The 15,258-nt window shown below is 35.1% G+C and overlaps 2 protein-coding genes across 2 annotated transcripts; both read left to right on the plus strand.

Annotated features, from left to right (window-relative positions):
* The first annotated feature begins 963 nt into the window (after window positions 1-963).
* Window positions 964-10,864, plus strand: tmprss13b (transmembrane serine protease 13b). The gene is made up of 13 exons (XM_073841343.1): window positions 964-1,064; window positions 5,288-5,441; window positions 5,600-5,713; window positions 5,930-6,055; window positions 6,137-6,263; window positions 6,550-6,645; window positions 8,453-8,496; window positions 8,590-8,749; window positions 8,854-9,023; window positions 9,233-9,331; window positions 10,014-10,156; window positions 10,303-10,455; window positions 10,613-10,864. The coding sequence occupies exons 1-13, from the start codon at window positions 1,050-1,052 to the stop codon at window positions 10,625-10,627; spliced, it is 1,416 nt and encodes a 471-aa protein (XP_073697444.1). The 5' UTR covers window positions 964-1,049; the 3' UTR covers window positions 10,628-10,864.
* Window positions 10,865-12,851: 1,987 nt separating this feature from the next.
* Window positions 12,852-14,891, plus strand: fxyd2 (FXYD domain containing ion transport regulator 2). Its single transcript, XM_073839342.1, has 6 exons — window positions 12,852-12,999; window positions 13,353-13,388; window positions 13,643-13,717; window positions 13,841-13,877; window positions 13,974-14,026; window positions 14,727-14,891. The coding sequence occupies exons 1-5, from the start codon at window positions 12,990-12,992 to the stop codon at window positions 13,993-13,995; spliced, it is 180 nt and encodes a 59-aa protein (XP_073695443.1). The 5' UTR covers window positions 12,852-12,989; the 3' UTR covers window positions 13,996-14,026; window positions 14,727-14,891.
* The last annotated feature ends 367 nt before the right edge of the window (window positions 14,892-15,258 follow it).

Raw genomic sequence — 15,258 nt, forward strand, 5'->3', positions numbered from 1 at the left:
ACATATGGGTAGAAATAGAAGTACACTCTTAAAAATAAGGTTACAAAAGGGTGTTTTTGCATTGATGCCATAGAAGAACCATTTTTGGTTCCACAAAGAACCTTTCAGTGAACAGTTCCTAAAAAAAAAACATTTTGAAGAACATTTTTTTTTAAAATTGACTTTAAAGAACCTTTTTTGCATAGGACCATTGATGCCAATAAAGAACCTTTATTTTTAAGAGGCTAGTATGCTAATGGTGCTCTGAATTCAACCTTAGATTTCAAATTAGGTTTAAATGTAATTCTCAGACTCCTAAAAAGTTCAAATAGCTTAAATAACTTTGTCACTTTAATTTAAATACCTTAAATAAGCACAGCAGCAGAGAAGAATTTGTTTCTTGAATGACAGATGTTGTCTTTTATTGTTTGTCTTCTAAAAGACACACCTTGCTGAATAAAAGTTATGACGTTCAAAATACCAAGGTTTATAAACACGTCAGAAATACGCCTGTTACTGATGCACATTTGCCGGTTTTGTATTAGAAATTGACTCAACACTATTTACAAATGTGATTGTGAGTTTGTGTGCAGGTGTGTCCATTCTCTACTTTCAGTTCATCTGTGATTGCTGACGTTTACTGTCATTCTCAATATATTCAGCACCCTAGATTATCTTGCCTTTTTTCTTAAATTGTTTACTGGGTGAAACGTGATCTATATGTAAACACACTTGTGTGATGGAGAATGACAGTCATCAATTAAACAAGTTTCCCAATTTTTATTTATGATGAAAGCAGCTAATGGAAACTTCTGTTTCTCTATTTGTGTATCTGCTTTACAATGTTTCTATGGACATGTAGTTAAGAAACTCTGTTTAAAAAGGTTGCTTGTAAAACCAGTTAAACAGGTGAAAGAGGGAGAGAGAATGAAATGAGCTACGACAGGTTGAGTGTCCTGCTCTGATGATGTAAGAGTTGTACTGCGCCACTAGCAGGTGTATGACAGAAAATAAATACATAGCTTAGGTACAGGTTGAATCTTTTCGATCGCTTATACGGATTCTTACTAATGGAGCACAGACAGGTATGAATACTTTAATACCCAACAAAATGTTCTCAAACATGGATAAACTGGTATATGGAATACATATAAATATTTATTTCTTGTATTTCAAGTCTGTTCTTTTGTGGGCAGTTTTGATACAACTTTTGTTTTGTGATTTTGTTTCTATATTATTGTGAATCTATTAGTGTCACTTTAAGATGTTTTTTTCTCTTAGTGATAAGCTTGTGTGTACAGTTGTCTTGTATTCTGGCCTAGTTACCTGTACTAATTATTAACACATATACATTCTAGCTTTCTTAGGTAGAATGTATTTATAGAATGAGTAACCTAATTTGGATATTAAAAAGTAATAGATTTCTAAAAATGAGGCATATGATACGTGACTGAGTGAATGGTTCACTGTGTGAAACATAAAAAACAAAACATGTTCCAACTGGATGCTATTAAAGAGAGAATAAGCTCTGCAACATGCCATAAGAAGGAAGGGCTGATTATGAATGTCACAAAACAATCCTAGTAAAAAAAAAAAGAAAGAAAAGAAACAACACTGTGTTTAAAATCTAAATTTACAGCGTCATTTATTGCAAGTTGGTCATTGAGAATTACTCTAAACATTATTTTTTTGCTAAATCTAAATACGGAGAACAGATAAACCACTTAAATCCTATGGATTTAGTCAGACATACTATAAATGCTTGTCACTGTAACCTACATCCACTCTTTTGAGGTTCAGTACACTATGCATGGCAAAAAATAAAAATAAAAAAATAAATAAAAACATTGCAAGTCATCTGCTTATGCTTATACCGCTTATGCAGAATACTGTAACCTGTCAATATAGAAACCAAAATAAATAGGCTTACACTACTTTTGTGTGTGGTGTATATACCCTTATTAGAAAACCAGTTAATGATTAATAGGTAATATGGGTGATATAAAAAAGTGTATATATGGACTGCTGTTCATTAGTTGGTAAGATGTTTAATGTTTTTTTAAAAGAAATCTCTTCTCCTCATCAAGGTTGCGTTTATTTGATCAAAAAAAAAACTGAAATGATGAATAAAAAGTTTGAAAGTACAGCACTTATTTTACATAAACATTTTTCATAACAATATAAGTCTTTACTATCACTTTTCATTAATTTAACACATCCTTGCTGAATAAAATTATTTTTTTTTTTAAAAAGAAAGAAAAAAAATTACTGACCAAAACAATATTAAGCAGCACAACTGTTTCAAACGTTGATTATAAATCAGCATATGAGAACGATTTCTGAAGAATCGTGTGACACTTATGACTGGAATAATGACTAAAGAAAATTAAGCTTTGTGTCACAGAAATAAATTATATTTTTAAGTATACTGAAATAGAAACTATTATTTTAAATATACATACGTATATATAAATATATACAGTGAAGTATCCCAGAAATCACTTAATTTTGTTGTAGCCTATAGTGCTGAAGCATGCTGTTACAGATGCATTGTGACTTTATTTATACATTGTGTGCAGTGTGAAACAGGCCTTACGGTGCGTTCACACTGGCACGTAGCGAGCGGGACGAAGCGAGCGTTTTCAATTCATTCATGTGGAAGTTGAGCGTAAACGGTCGCGTGGTGCATTTTGGGATTGGAAGCGTTGCGGAGAAAGCGTTGAGAGCGGCTGAGAGCGTCAAAAGGTTGGGCATTCCTCAACTTTATGCAAATCTCGAGCGCAAAACGCCGGGCGACAACCAATTGCTGTGAAAAGTAGGCAAGGCAAGATTATGACGCATGTTTCCGAAACTGGTGGATTACTGAGCTGAAATCACATATTATTGAAAAAGTCACGCAAAAGTAAATGTACTTTGCATGTTGTTAGTATACGCTACAGTTTAGTTTGCGAACCGCCGTTAAAAGAAGACAATGGAACGTAAATAGGGTGTGAACATTGTTTTTCAGAGGCGTGCTCTGCCCTAAATTAGTCACACCCCAAAGCAGTGGCGTTTTAGCGTTGCCAGCGGCACTGAGCACAAATTTGACGCTGTAGTGTGAACGCACCGTTATGCTGCGTTCACACCGCCCAAACCGTCATGCGTCAGTTGCGGCAAGATTACATGTAAAGTCAATGGTTGAGTCCGTCAGAGGTCCGTCAGAGGCTCTGCGTTGCGTTGTGTCCGTTGGATCCGTCAACTTTTCAAGCGTTACCTGCGTTTCAAGCGTCAACGCAGCCAACGCAAGCAACGCAGAAGTTCAGCTAGTTGAACTTTTGACGGACTTAACGCACTTGACGCAGTGCGTCAACCAATCAGAGCGTCTCACTGTAGCGACGTCACCACACGTATTTTGAATGAAGCGGGAGCAGAAAAACAACAACATACAATTCTCTGCGATTGAAGACGGCTACAAACTTATTCTAGCCGTCTGCAATCGCAGAGAATTGTATGATCCGTTCTCGTTGTTGTATAAAGACAGGAATGTAAAGGAACTTGCTTGGATGAAGATCGCTGAAGAGATCGGGTTGTCAAATCTTTTCTCAACGTAATTATTTCCCATTTCGTTAGCTAGCGAAACATGTTCATGAGAGGATTCCAAAATGTCCAGTCCCAATAGTTTGCCATGGTTTATTCAGGGGAAGTGTGCAGAAAACTAGATGCGTTGGGAGCGTTGCCTGACGTGTGCGGTGTGAACGCACCAAAAAGCAAGCGTTGCCAGCTTCAACGTACATGCGTCAAACTAGATGCGTTAGGTGCGTTGCCTGACGCAGACAAAGTGTGCGGTGTGAACGCACCATAAGAAGGGTCTGGTTTCATTATGAAAAACAGTACAACAAATTCAAGATAGACAATTAACCTATTTATATACATTTAAGTGACTAAGAGACCTGTCTTAGATTGCTCTGTCAACTCCATGTAACATCTTGCTTCTGTCTTTACAATGTCAGTACAGCATGTCTGTACACAGGAGTTTGTACAGGAATTTTGAAACGCTCATTTGAATATGGAAAAGAGGCTCATTGGGTCAGGCAGGCAGGGCTAAAAAAAAGTAAAGGATATTTTGGTTTCATCGTCTTCCTTCACCTGCTACCAAATCCCTATGCAGTCAAATACTTCCTAGCCAGTGTGTTGTAGATTGATGTGTATCAGCAGGTTAGTGTCTCACATGATAATGCCCTGTCCATATCTGCATAACAGATGCATTCAAATGTACCACAAATCAGGAGTAAAATCGTGTCATTGTTAGAGAATTTTTTTAGAGAATAGTTAAGTTTACCGATAATTTCGCCCTCTGGTGGTGAGGAGGTGGCTATGTTACATCCAGAGAGAGATTTATATGAATTGATGTATAAATAACAAATAATTACTCTGCAAGAAATCACTTCTTGTTAAACAGTAGAGCAACTCCACAGAAGATTATATTTATATTTTAGTGAATTTCTCTGTAAACTTTACGTCACAGTTTTCACACTCTGGGCGTCTTGTAGAGCACATTCAGGGCCAAAATGTTTGGAAGTTTCACCATAACCATTCCCTCTTCTTGGTCTTTAAAAATGGCTGACATTAATTTAGTGATCAACTTCAACACACTTATAGAAATATGATAATATTTTGTAATGATCATCTGACTAATTTTCAAATTGTTTGTCATAAATCACATCTCAGGATATATTATGGGGTTTCAAATCAAAATATGGAAACAGGGAAATAAATTATACATCAATATTCCTTTAAAATGTTAGATATTATTATGAAAATCTTATATTACACTTCCAACTATTACACTTCTTTTTTCATTACATGTTACCCCAAAAATACATTAATATTCAAACAGTGTGTACATTAATATGCCACACTGTACATAATGGGAAAACCCATTTTACACACGTTGCATAAGGCAAAATGGTATATCAAATCATTCTGTTATATCTTTCATAACATAAGTGAAAGTAATCTATATACAAAGTTTGATATGTTAAAAATTTAAAAAGAAAAAAAAACTGGTGAGAGAACATAGCATAACATGAATAAAACATATTTTTTCTTATGCTTTAAACAATGCAATGACATGAAAAACACTGGTAGTTAGGAAGTTAAGCATGGCCTTGAATATAAAACTTATCATAAATGTATAAACAATTCATTTGAACTCTGATTGACAGTACAATTATGTTTACTGTGGTTTTACCTGAATGACAGTTGAGAGTGAACAGTGTTTATAAAAATACAGATTTATAAATATGTCACATTTATTTTATGAATACAGGCTGAGTTTCCTCCCTCATATGACTCTGTGGTGAATCACAACACACCTCCACCTTCATATCCGAGTCTTCAGACATTGTCAGCCACCCAAGTCCAGCCGTGCTACATACCTCAGCCAGTACATCAAACACCTGCTCCTTGTGTAGTACAGACAAGTAATATTTAATAGCACACACTACCAATGCACACAAATAGGTCTTTAAAACATGGTCATTAAAAGAAATTGAGTAATCATAATTTAAAAGAAATGTTTAAAACCATTTTTATCATTTATTTATTTGTGTCAATAGCCATTGTTGTTTTCTTTCTGCAGTCCCGACACAGAGAAGTCAAGCTCCCTCATTCAGGAACAAAAGGTATTGCTATGGCGGGTCGAGTGGTACTGCTGTTATAGTTGCACTGGTTGTAATTGCCGTCTGGATGGGAGGTAAGCATATATTTTATTTAAGTATGAAATAATATTGACATTTCTGCTCTTCTGCCCACTACTTTTTTATCAGACATTAAATACTGTATTTTAGGTTAACGCTTACATAACTTTCTAGCTAGGACTTCAAACTAAATTTAAACTTCTTGGTGCAGTCTCCAAGATGAGTAACCTTTCACAGGTACAGTTTTAACTCAATATTCAACTCCTGCACAGTGCGTTATGGGCCGTCACTATGGGCTCTGTCAGAGAAAGAAGCGGAGACAGACACATGCCCCACTTCATCAGTCAACTGTGATGGGAAGAGAGACTGTTCTCTAGGCAGTGATGAAACTCGCTGTGGTCAGTGTCAATCTCATGTCAACAATGAAATCTCTTTACAGTGGGAAATCTTATACTGATTTGAATTGAATGTTTCTACAGTGCGGTTTGGTGCAGAAAATGAATTGCAGGTCATGACCTCTAAGAGCAAAGACTTCTTTCCAGTCTGCGCAGAGGGCTGGAATAAAACCATAGCAGACCAAACCTGCCAACAGCTTGGCTTCAAAGAGTAAGTATAACACACGCACACATACACACTCAAACACATATTATACTTGTGATCTAAACAATAAAGGCACATATTAAACATAAAACATTTAAAAGATTTTTTTTTACAGTTATTTAGAGATTATTGGTTTTCATGATTTTTTATATAATTTTTCTATTCTTTTTTTATATATATTTAAAAAAAAAAAATCATGGAAGCTGTCAGGGTGTTGAATAACAAGCAAACAAACATTAAACATTATTAAGAATATCAGTATGAAGTGTGTTTCGGTTTGTGTGCTTTACAGGAGTTATGAAAGTGTTGTCATGCCAACCAGCTCATCCACCTTTCAAAGTTTGAACAATCAGTTTACAAACACCATCCAGGAGAGTGTTAATATCAGGTAAAAACCAGAAACATGTATAATTTGCCGATTAAAAACACAGAATGCCAAAAAAAAAAAAATCTAATTTAACCTACAGAAAACAAAAACACTCCAACAAAAGCAGATGATGCTAGAGCAGTCAGTGGATGTGGAGCTAATGTTATGCTAATGCTAAAGTTTATGTTAAATACATAATTAGAAGTTATTTATACTAACTATACTAACTAATGCAAGTGGCAGATATTTGCACCTCAATATTACATTACATTATATGCATTGTATAGCATGATATTGCACATTATATCGGATACCCATTTTCCACAAGTTGGTATTTTTCTTTAGGGTCTACATGAAAAGTCTATAACACTACTTAACATACTTTGGTTAAAATTTCTCAATGGTAGTATAAAACAACACCCCTTTACCTTGTCAAAAACAGTTCTGTTCACAGCGACCCATTTCGGTGCATGTCTCTTTAAATGATAATGAGCTACTGCTCACCCTGCCCCTCTCTTTCATTCTTGCATTAAAGTCACCATTCTTATTCATGAAGTTACAACTGCTTAAAACGATTTAAAATACATTTGTAAATGACTTATTCATTAACAAACACCTTTATAAAGCCCTGAGTTTTACAGTATTTTGTCACACTGCATCATTCACATCCAGTGTAGACACGGCGTGAAGCTGTTAACTTTAGCCACATTTGCCGTGGAACTTGCTATTTAGCACATTATCAGGAAAGGCGATTTGCAAAGATTCATAATAAAAATGTATACTCACTTCTTCTGGAGGTGAAGCTGGGTCACAAACAGTTGGTACGAGCCATCACAACTTTTTAGCAAAACCTGCTTTGTACTGACAATCGTTTACAAAGCAGTCTGGTGAAATGAATCATGCAAACATATGCAGATTTTTCCTTTTTTGTTTTTGTTTTGAAAGTATGGTAAATACTGGTAAAATGCACTAACAGTCGCATTAAAAATTATACACTTTTTTTAATATACCATAAAAATAACAGGTAACCCTTAATTATATAACAATTAGGCTATCCATCTCATAGCAGCCTACCAAAATTTCATTAACAGTATAAGTGAAATCTTAATGTAGTCTTCAAATCTGGGTACTGTCTTATGTTTTAAAATCACTTACAAAGGAAGTTTGGTTCCATCAGGCTAACATGACAGTCAAGACTCATTTTGCTGTAAGCTTTTCTTTTTCTTTTGTTTTCAATCGCGTTGATCTACTATTAGTGACAAACATTACATAACGTATGTGGGTGTATTATTAACATGTCTACACCCTGAATATAAGACGAACACGTTTATTCAGATGTATTTCCAAGAAAAAAAAACTTGTCTTATATTCAGGTCAATACAGTAAATGGATGCCACCTTATTGGTACAAGCCCTCCACACACTTACCCCTAACCCATACATTTATTTTCCACCTTTCGATAATTTTTTTCACTTTATTAAAAAAAATCTTTCTGATCTGATACGTGATGTGAAAAGGGTGAAGAACAAGTTTGGCTAAAGGCGGATTCGAACTTGAGTCGATCGCGTTAAAAAGTCACTGTTACGCGCTACTGGAGCTGGTGTCTTTTGTAATGTTGACTAGTCCAACCACACGTTCGTGGGCAGAGTTAGCGTAAATAGCCTCTGCCAACAAGGCAAGTGTAAATAGACACTCGATAAAGGTATAACTGTGGACTTGGCAATGTATAATAATTCAGTATATTTAGATGCAGTAAGGTGTGAAGAAACAGCAAAACACAATGCTCTTGGTCACTATTGTGTGTGTAACAATGTTGTTTTAATTGCAGTACATCCTGTTCTGATCAGCAGACTGTCTCCCTGCAGTGCAGTAGTGAGTACCCCACACTGTTGCTACATGTTATCACTGCATGATAATGCTATCTAAGTCTAAACATTCTCTTACTTTCCCTTCTTCTCTGTTTAGAGTGTGGAAAGCCACCAGGATCGAGGATCATAGGGGGAAGTCTGGCTGCTGAGGGTGAGTGGCCGTGGCAGGCCAGTCTGCATTTCCAAGGAGGTCACACATGTGGAGGATCTCTGGTGGCTCCACACTTCGTCATTACTGCTGCTCACTGCTTCCCCAAGTCAGTATACATTACATTACACAGATTTGAAGACTAGTCTACATGTTGGAAACAATATCGTGGCCTGCAATTATAATTAACATTAATTACCCCCCCTTTCTTAGAGGAACAGCTGGCTCTCAGTCACCTGGTAACTGGAAAGTGTATATTGGTTTTGTGTCCCAGCTCCGGCTTCCCACCCCATATAGTGTACAGCAAATCATTTTACATGAGAAATATGACTCAACGACAAAAAACAATGATATTGCCTTGCTAAAACTCACTAAACCTGCCAGTAAGTTTGTACACATACACAGATTATAAATACATAGGTACTCAACGACATATGATGTATAATACATAACATTTTATTTCATTGTTTACCTGACATAACTGTAGCTATTAACCATACTCAGCACTAAATTCTAAAATTACAGTATTATAAATAGTATAAATTAAAGAGGCACTTCTGATCACTGACATGTTTTGTACTTACTATTTAAGGTAATATACAGCCTGTCTGCTTGCCTGTGTTTGGCCAGACGTTTCCTCCTGCCAAACAGTGCTGGACCACAGGTTTTGGAGTTACCTGGTTCCAGGCTGGTATGTATATATATGTATTATATGTATTTAGTTGAGTTTGAATGTGTTGATTTATGTATTTATTTAAGTGTTTTTACAACTCGTCATCAATCGGCCATATTGGCGGCACTGAACGTAGACAGTGCCACCCAACTGAACTAGCAATGTTTCCTGATTATTGCTGATGAAAATGGCCCATTATTGTCATGTTTTGGGCTGTACTACAGACTGCCAAAAGTTATAACAAATCAAGGAGAAGAGTGCAAAAAACTGTCTAAGGAACAAAAGGCGTTTATGGCTGGCCAAACTGAGCCAGGATTTCCAGGGCAAGAATCTTGACAACATTTGTGTTTGTTCTTATCATTTCTGGTCAGATAGGTGAAATATTAGGCTAATATCTTAATTAATACTGCTCATACTTATCTTTACCACCTATTAACTTTAGTTTGTCAAAATATTGCGCCCTTTCCTGCTTACCAAGTCCTTCTCTATATGATTTAGCAACTTCCACACATTTATTCCATGGTTTATACAGCATAAATTAGCAAAACAACGTATTCGATAGTACATTAACCATGCAATCAATGCTGTTGTGTACATCTGAGTATCTCCAATATGGCCACACATCCGGGTAACTGACCAAACTGTGACGTAAGTGCAAACCCTCTATAATGCTGGCCTTTCTCCATGTGTGTGTTTGCAGAAAGTAGTTCCACTGATTTGCTGAAGGTCGATGTAAACCTGATAGACTCCAGTGTGTGTAACTCAGCTATTGTTTACGGCGGACGTATCACTGAGAATATGCAGTGTGCAGGAGATCTTAAGGGAGGGAAAGACTCCTGCCAGGTAAGACACGTTCTCATATTCAAAAGCTTACAAATGCTGCCACCTTTTGATATAATATTATATTGCAGTTTGAACTTTGTACTCTTTAAAATGATTTTCCTGGTTCATTCAGTATATATATATATTTTTTCAATCTCTCTCTCCAGGGGGACAGTGGAGGTCCAATGGTGTGTAACGTTGGTGATAAATGGTTTCTCGCAGGCGTAACAAGTTGGGGAGATGGCTGTGGAAAGGCAAACCGTCCAGGGGTCTACAGCAACGTAGGGAAACTTCTAATGTGGATATATGGCAAGATGCAGGTAAACACACTTTTTGTATTTTTTCATGCAAACACACATAAAATAAGCATTGTGAGTTCATCATGAGTTAACATACTTAGATTTCCTTAACAAACAGTCTCTTACCATTCTCTTTTTCTGTCCTTGTGCCTTTCTCGCTCTGTTTCCTTAATTACAGCAAGCGCGACCATGACCTTCTACAACAATGAAGAACAAATCCTCACTGTGTGAACATTTTTATGTACCGAAATGTTTTCTCATTTTTTAAAGTTAAAGAGCACACGGTGACATGCACTTTTAAAGTAAATATATATTTCTGTAAAATTTTAAATTCATTATTTAATTCATGAAGAACTAAAAAGTCTTTATTGCTTTTGTAAATGTGTCTGTGAAGTCTTGTATTTTGGAGATATTAAAAACATGGATTGCATTACTGTATCTGTCTGTAACAAAATACCAGTAAAATGAAGCTGTATAATTCTCTCTGAGCGCACTGTATATTGTGTATTATGTACTGACCAGGTCTATTATTGAGGAGGAAATACTGTTTCTTAGCAAAACATGTTACAGTTGAGATCAAAAATTTACATACATCTTGCAGAATCTGCAAAATGTAAATTATTTTACCAAAATAAGAGAGATCATACAAAATGCATGTTATTTTTTTTAGTACTGACCTGAGCAAGATATTTATTATAAAAGACATTTACTTATAGTCCACAACAGAAAATATTCGATGAATTCATAAACATGATCCCATTCAAAAGTTTACATACACTTGATTCTTAATACTTAGGCCTGGTTTCATAGACAGGGCTTAACCTAAACCAGGATTAGACCATAGTTCAATTAGGACATTTAAGTAATTTTTATAAACGTGCTTTAGAAAAAACATAACTGGTGTGCATTTTGAGACAAAACAAAGGCAGTGATATATTTAAAGATCAGTCAGTGCAAGTTTCTTTCAGTTGAAACAGCCCAGATTTACATTTTAATCTAGGACTAGGTTTAAGCCTTGTCTGTGAAACCGGGGGTTAATGTTCTGAGGGGCAGTACTAAAAAAAAAAAAAAAAAAGATACTTAAGCAAAATAAGAAAAATGTACACAACTTCATTAATTTCAAAAGTTTACACCCCTGGCTCTTAATGCATCGTTTTTCCTTCTGGAGCTTCAGGGAGATGGTACCTTCTGTAATAGTTACATATGAGTCCCTCAGTTGTCCTCAGTGTGAAAAGATGGATCTTAAAATCATACAGTCATTGTTGGAAAGGGATCTGAAGAACAGCGGGCAGTTCACGACAAACAAGTGACTTATGAACAACTATCACTAAACAATAAAATACAGCTGTGGATTATTCAGGTAAGAATCAAGTGTATGTAAACTTTTGAACAGGGTCATTTTTATAAATTCGACTATTATGTTTTCTTGTGGGCTATATGTAAACATCTTTTATGTGAAATATCATATTAAGGTCAGTACTAAATAAAAAACAACATGTATTTTGTATGATCCCTCTTATTTTGCTAAAATAATTTGCAGACATTTAGCAGATTCTGCAAGGTGTATGTACATTTTTGATCTCAACTGTATATGTAAAGTGTTTCAATAATATTTTAAACTGAACACAGTGGAGCAGTATATTGAATTGAAGTCTCTTTCACCCTGAGAGTAAAGCAGCAGGCTGTGATGGCTTTATTTTAGTTAAAAAAACAGTATTACTATTCTTGAAGACAATTGAAGTCAGGATCTTTCAACCCCACTTAGTCCTTTTTTACACGCTGATAGATTTATTTTCCAACTTATTAAAAGGAGAGAGAAAAAAACAAAGACGAGTCAAAATTTTCCACTTGCACTTATTTGAAAACAAGAGTAAACTACTAAAACAATCTGTTAGATTTATAAAAACTTCCACATGAAACTAAAATGATGTATTTGTTCTACACTTCTTTATGTGCACTTCAGGAAATTACTGATTAATTTTTAACTACCCACTGAAATAGAACTAACTGATAAACGAACCGTATCAATGTAATTTATTAACATAATTTAACATTTATTAACATAAAAAGTGTATATTACAAAATGTGTGTATATCATTTTTGTATTTTATATCATGAGTTGTTTATTTATCTGATATCAGATTATCTGGCCTTCAAAGATTAAATCTGTCTCTCACAGCCCACTTGTTTCTCAGTGAGCTTTAATGACCTTGTCAGCTTTTTGCAAGGGCACATTCACCACCGCTCAGTGGTTAGATATTAAGAAATGACCCAAAGACTTGTGTTTATGTGCATGTTTTGAGGTTTACTGGATAAGACAGGTCAGAGCGAAGGGTTTGAAGGTCGTTATATGCGAAGCACACACTCTTTCTCTCCTCCCTGTAGCGCTCACTGATTTGTCATTCGCTCCACCAGTTACAATTCCACCATCAGAGAGTTTAAGAAACTCCCTGCAAACACTCAAACTCCTCTTTGACTTACACCCTCACACACATACATCACAGTTGTGGAATTATCAACTTGGAGAGCTTTGAGATCCCACACGACTACTAACGATGGGAGTGGGTAAGTTTGATTTAACTTTAGAAACTGTTTTGATAATCAGTACATATGAAAACTAAAAACACATGACTGTGTAGGCATTAAAATTTTAAATCTTTTAAACATAGATTATATGTCACACAACTTGGATGGACAGTTCAACCAAACTTTAACATCATTTATTCACCCTCACAACCGATTTTTTCCCCCCCTGCAAAACATAAAAGAAGATATTTAAAGAATGTTGGAAACAAAAAGTTTTGGTTGATTTTTGGTTGAACTATCCATTTAACAAATTTAAACATATTAAAGAAGGTAGAAATAATATTTATGCTAGGTTTAAAGTTAACATTGTACCCTCTGCATGTTCTTTTAAGAAAAACCTGAGTACTCAGATGCGGATTTCACCTATGGTAAGAACATCTGATAGTTACTTATACTCCTTCAAATGAAAGTAACACGAATGTTAAATGATCATAAACACAATTTAAAGTTGATAATGTGAGTGTGAATGTTTTATATTTGTATATATCAAAGTAAACAACAGTCCTGCTCTCAACAGCCAGTAAATAGAAGATAAAGTTGTACTTTACAACTATTAATGCATTTTTTGACACACTTTTGTAGATATCTTGTTTGTAACTATCTGTGTGTGTGCTTATGCCAGATTATGAGTTAATCAGAAAAGGTGGGCTGATCTTTGCAGCTGTTTTGTTCTGTTTGGGCATGGTTATCATATTCAGTGAGTATGTCTTCAGTGAGATTCATGCAATCTCTGCACACATTCTAATAAAAATACTCGTAAACACAGAAATGCACGTCATTTTTTCCTTGTACAATCAAACGTTATCTTCTTTTCTGGCAGGCAAAAGGCTCAACTGTGGAAACAAGGCGTCTACTAAGTAAGGCACTTAAAATATTCAAACAATAAAAAATACAATAAAAGACAACACACACACATTCTCCCTCACTTACCACTTGGTTTGTCTTTTCTGTAGGCATGAAGATGGTGATCTTTGACCTCTCCTTCATTAACCTTCACTGTGAGCATGTACGTGTATTAACATACAGTGTTACACTTTTAGCAAGCACGTTTCTAGCAAGCATTACATCAGGTTTTATAAAATAAATGTCATGACTTCCTGTCAAGAAACCATTTTTAAATGACTTTTAAAAGGTCACAGTCTTACTTCCTTATCTTAGAAATTCTGAATGAATTACAGATTCAAAACACATACAGTTGAAGTCAAAAGCTTACATACACCTTGCAGAATCTTCAAAATGTTAATTATTTTATCAAAATAACGTTTTTATTTAGTATACTGACCTAAATAAGATATTTCACATAAAATACATTTACATATAGTCTACAAGATAAATTAATAGTTGAATTAATAAAAATCATCCTGTTCATAAGTTTACATACACTTGATTCTTAATACTGTGTTGTTACCTGAATGATCCACAGCTGTCTGATTTTTTTTTTTTTTTTTTTTTTTTGGTGATAGTTGTTCATGAGTCCCCTGTATCTCCTTTATGTGAAATATCTTACTCAAGTCAGTACTAAATTTAAAAAATGCATTTTGTATGATACTTCTTATTTGGGTAAAATAATTAACATTTTGCAGATTCTGCAAGGTGTATGTAAACTTTTGACTTCAACTGAACAAGCATATTAAAAGAATGTTGATAGACAAGATTCTTTATTATTCAATAATCAAATTCCAGTTCTCTTGCTCTGCTTTCTACAGGTGAACGGACACCTCAATAAATTCACCAAGGATGATGATTTCATGATCACTTTTGGTTTCAATGTACAGTGAAGATTTTTTTAAATATAATTATTGTTAATTTCATTTACAAGATCAATGTATACTCTCACAATAAAATAAAATAAAAAATGACTCAAAATGGTTCTTTCTGTGAAATCGAGTTATAATTTTTATATATAAAAGAATAAAATAAAATAAACTGGGAAATGGTATGTCAAAACATTTAGTAGCAGAAAGTGAAATTTGACAATGAGCAGTTATTCACATGGTTTCAGAGCACGTGTTACACCCAGACCCATTATATTTTAAGATAGTGCTTCACACCGTTATTTTTAGAAGTGTATATACGATCACAATCATCTGCAACAACATCAATCACTCTGTCTTTGAAAGGATGCTGCTTCGCCTTTAGGTCGGGCCTGCGTTCGCGTGCGCGCGCTCGAGATCGGCTCTTGTAATTGGCTCAGCGCTGTGCTGTTGTCCATGCGCCACTGGGCGAGTCTCGGCTGTC

This window comes from Garra rufa, chromosome 5 (genome assembly GCF_049309525.1).
Source record: "Garra rufa chromosome 5, GarRuf1.0, whole genome shotgun sequence".
Classification (NCBI taxonomy): Eukaryota; Metazoa; Chordata; class Actinopteri; order Cypriniformes; family Cyprinidae; genus Garra; species Garra rufa.

Excerpts from the sequence above, each read along its gene's own strand:
- tmprss13b (XM_073841343.1), top strand. Across the intron at positions 8,497-8,589 it reads TGTCTCCCTGCAGTGCAGTA|AGTGTGGAAAGCCACCAGGA; the intron begins GTGAGTACCCCA and ends TTCTCTGTTTAG. Across the intron at positions 10,157-10,302 it reads GAGGGAAAGACTCCTGCCAG|GGGGACAGTGGAGGTCCAAT; the intron begins GTAAGACACGTT and ends CTCTCTCTCCAG.
- fxyd2 (XM_073839342.1), top strand. Across the intron at positions 13,389-13,642 it reads AGATGCGGATTTCACCTATG|ATTATGAGTTAATCAGAAAA; the intron begins GTAAGAACATCT and ends TGCTTATGCCAG. Across the intron at positions 13,718-13,840 it reads GGGCATGGTTATCATATTCA|GCAAAAGGCTCAACTGTGGA; the intron begins GTGAGTATGTCT and ends CTTTTCTGGCAG.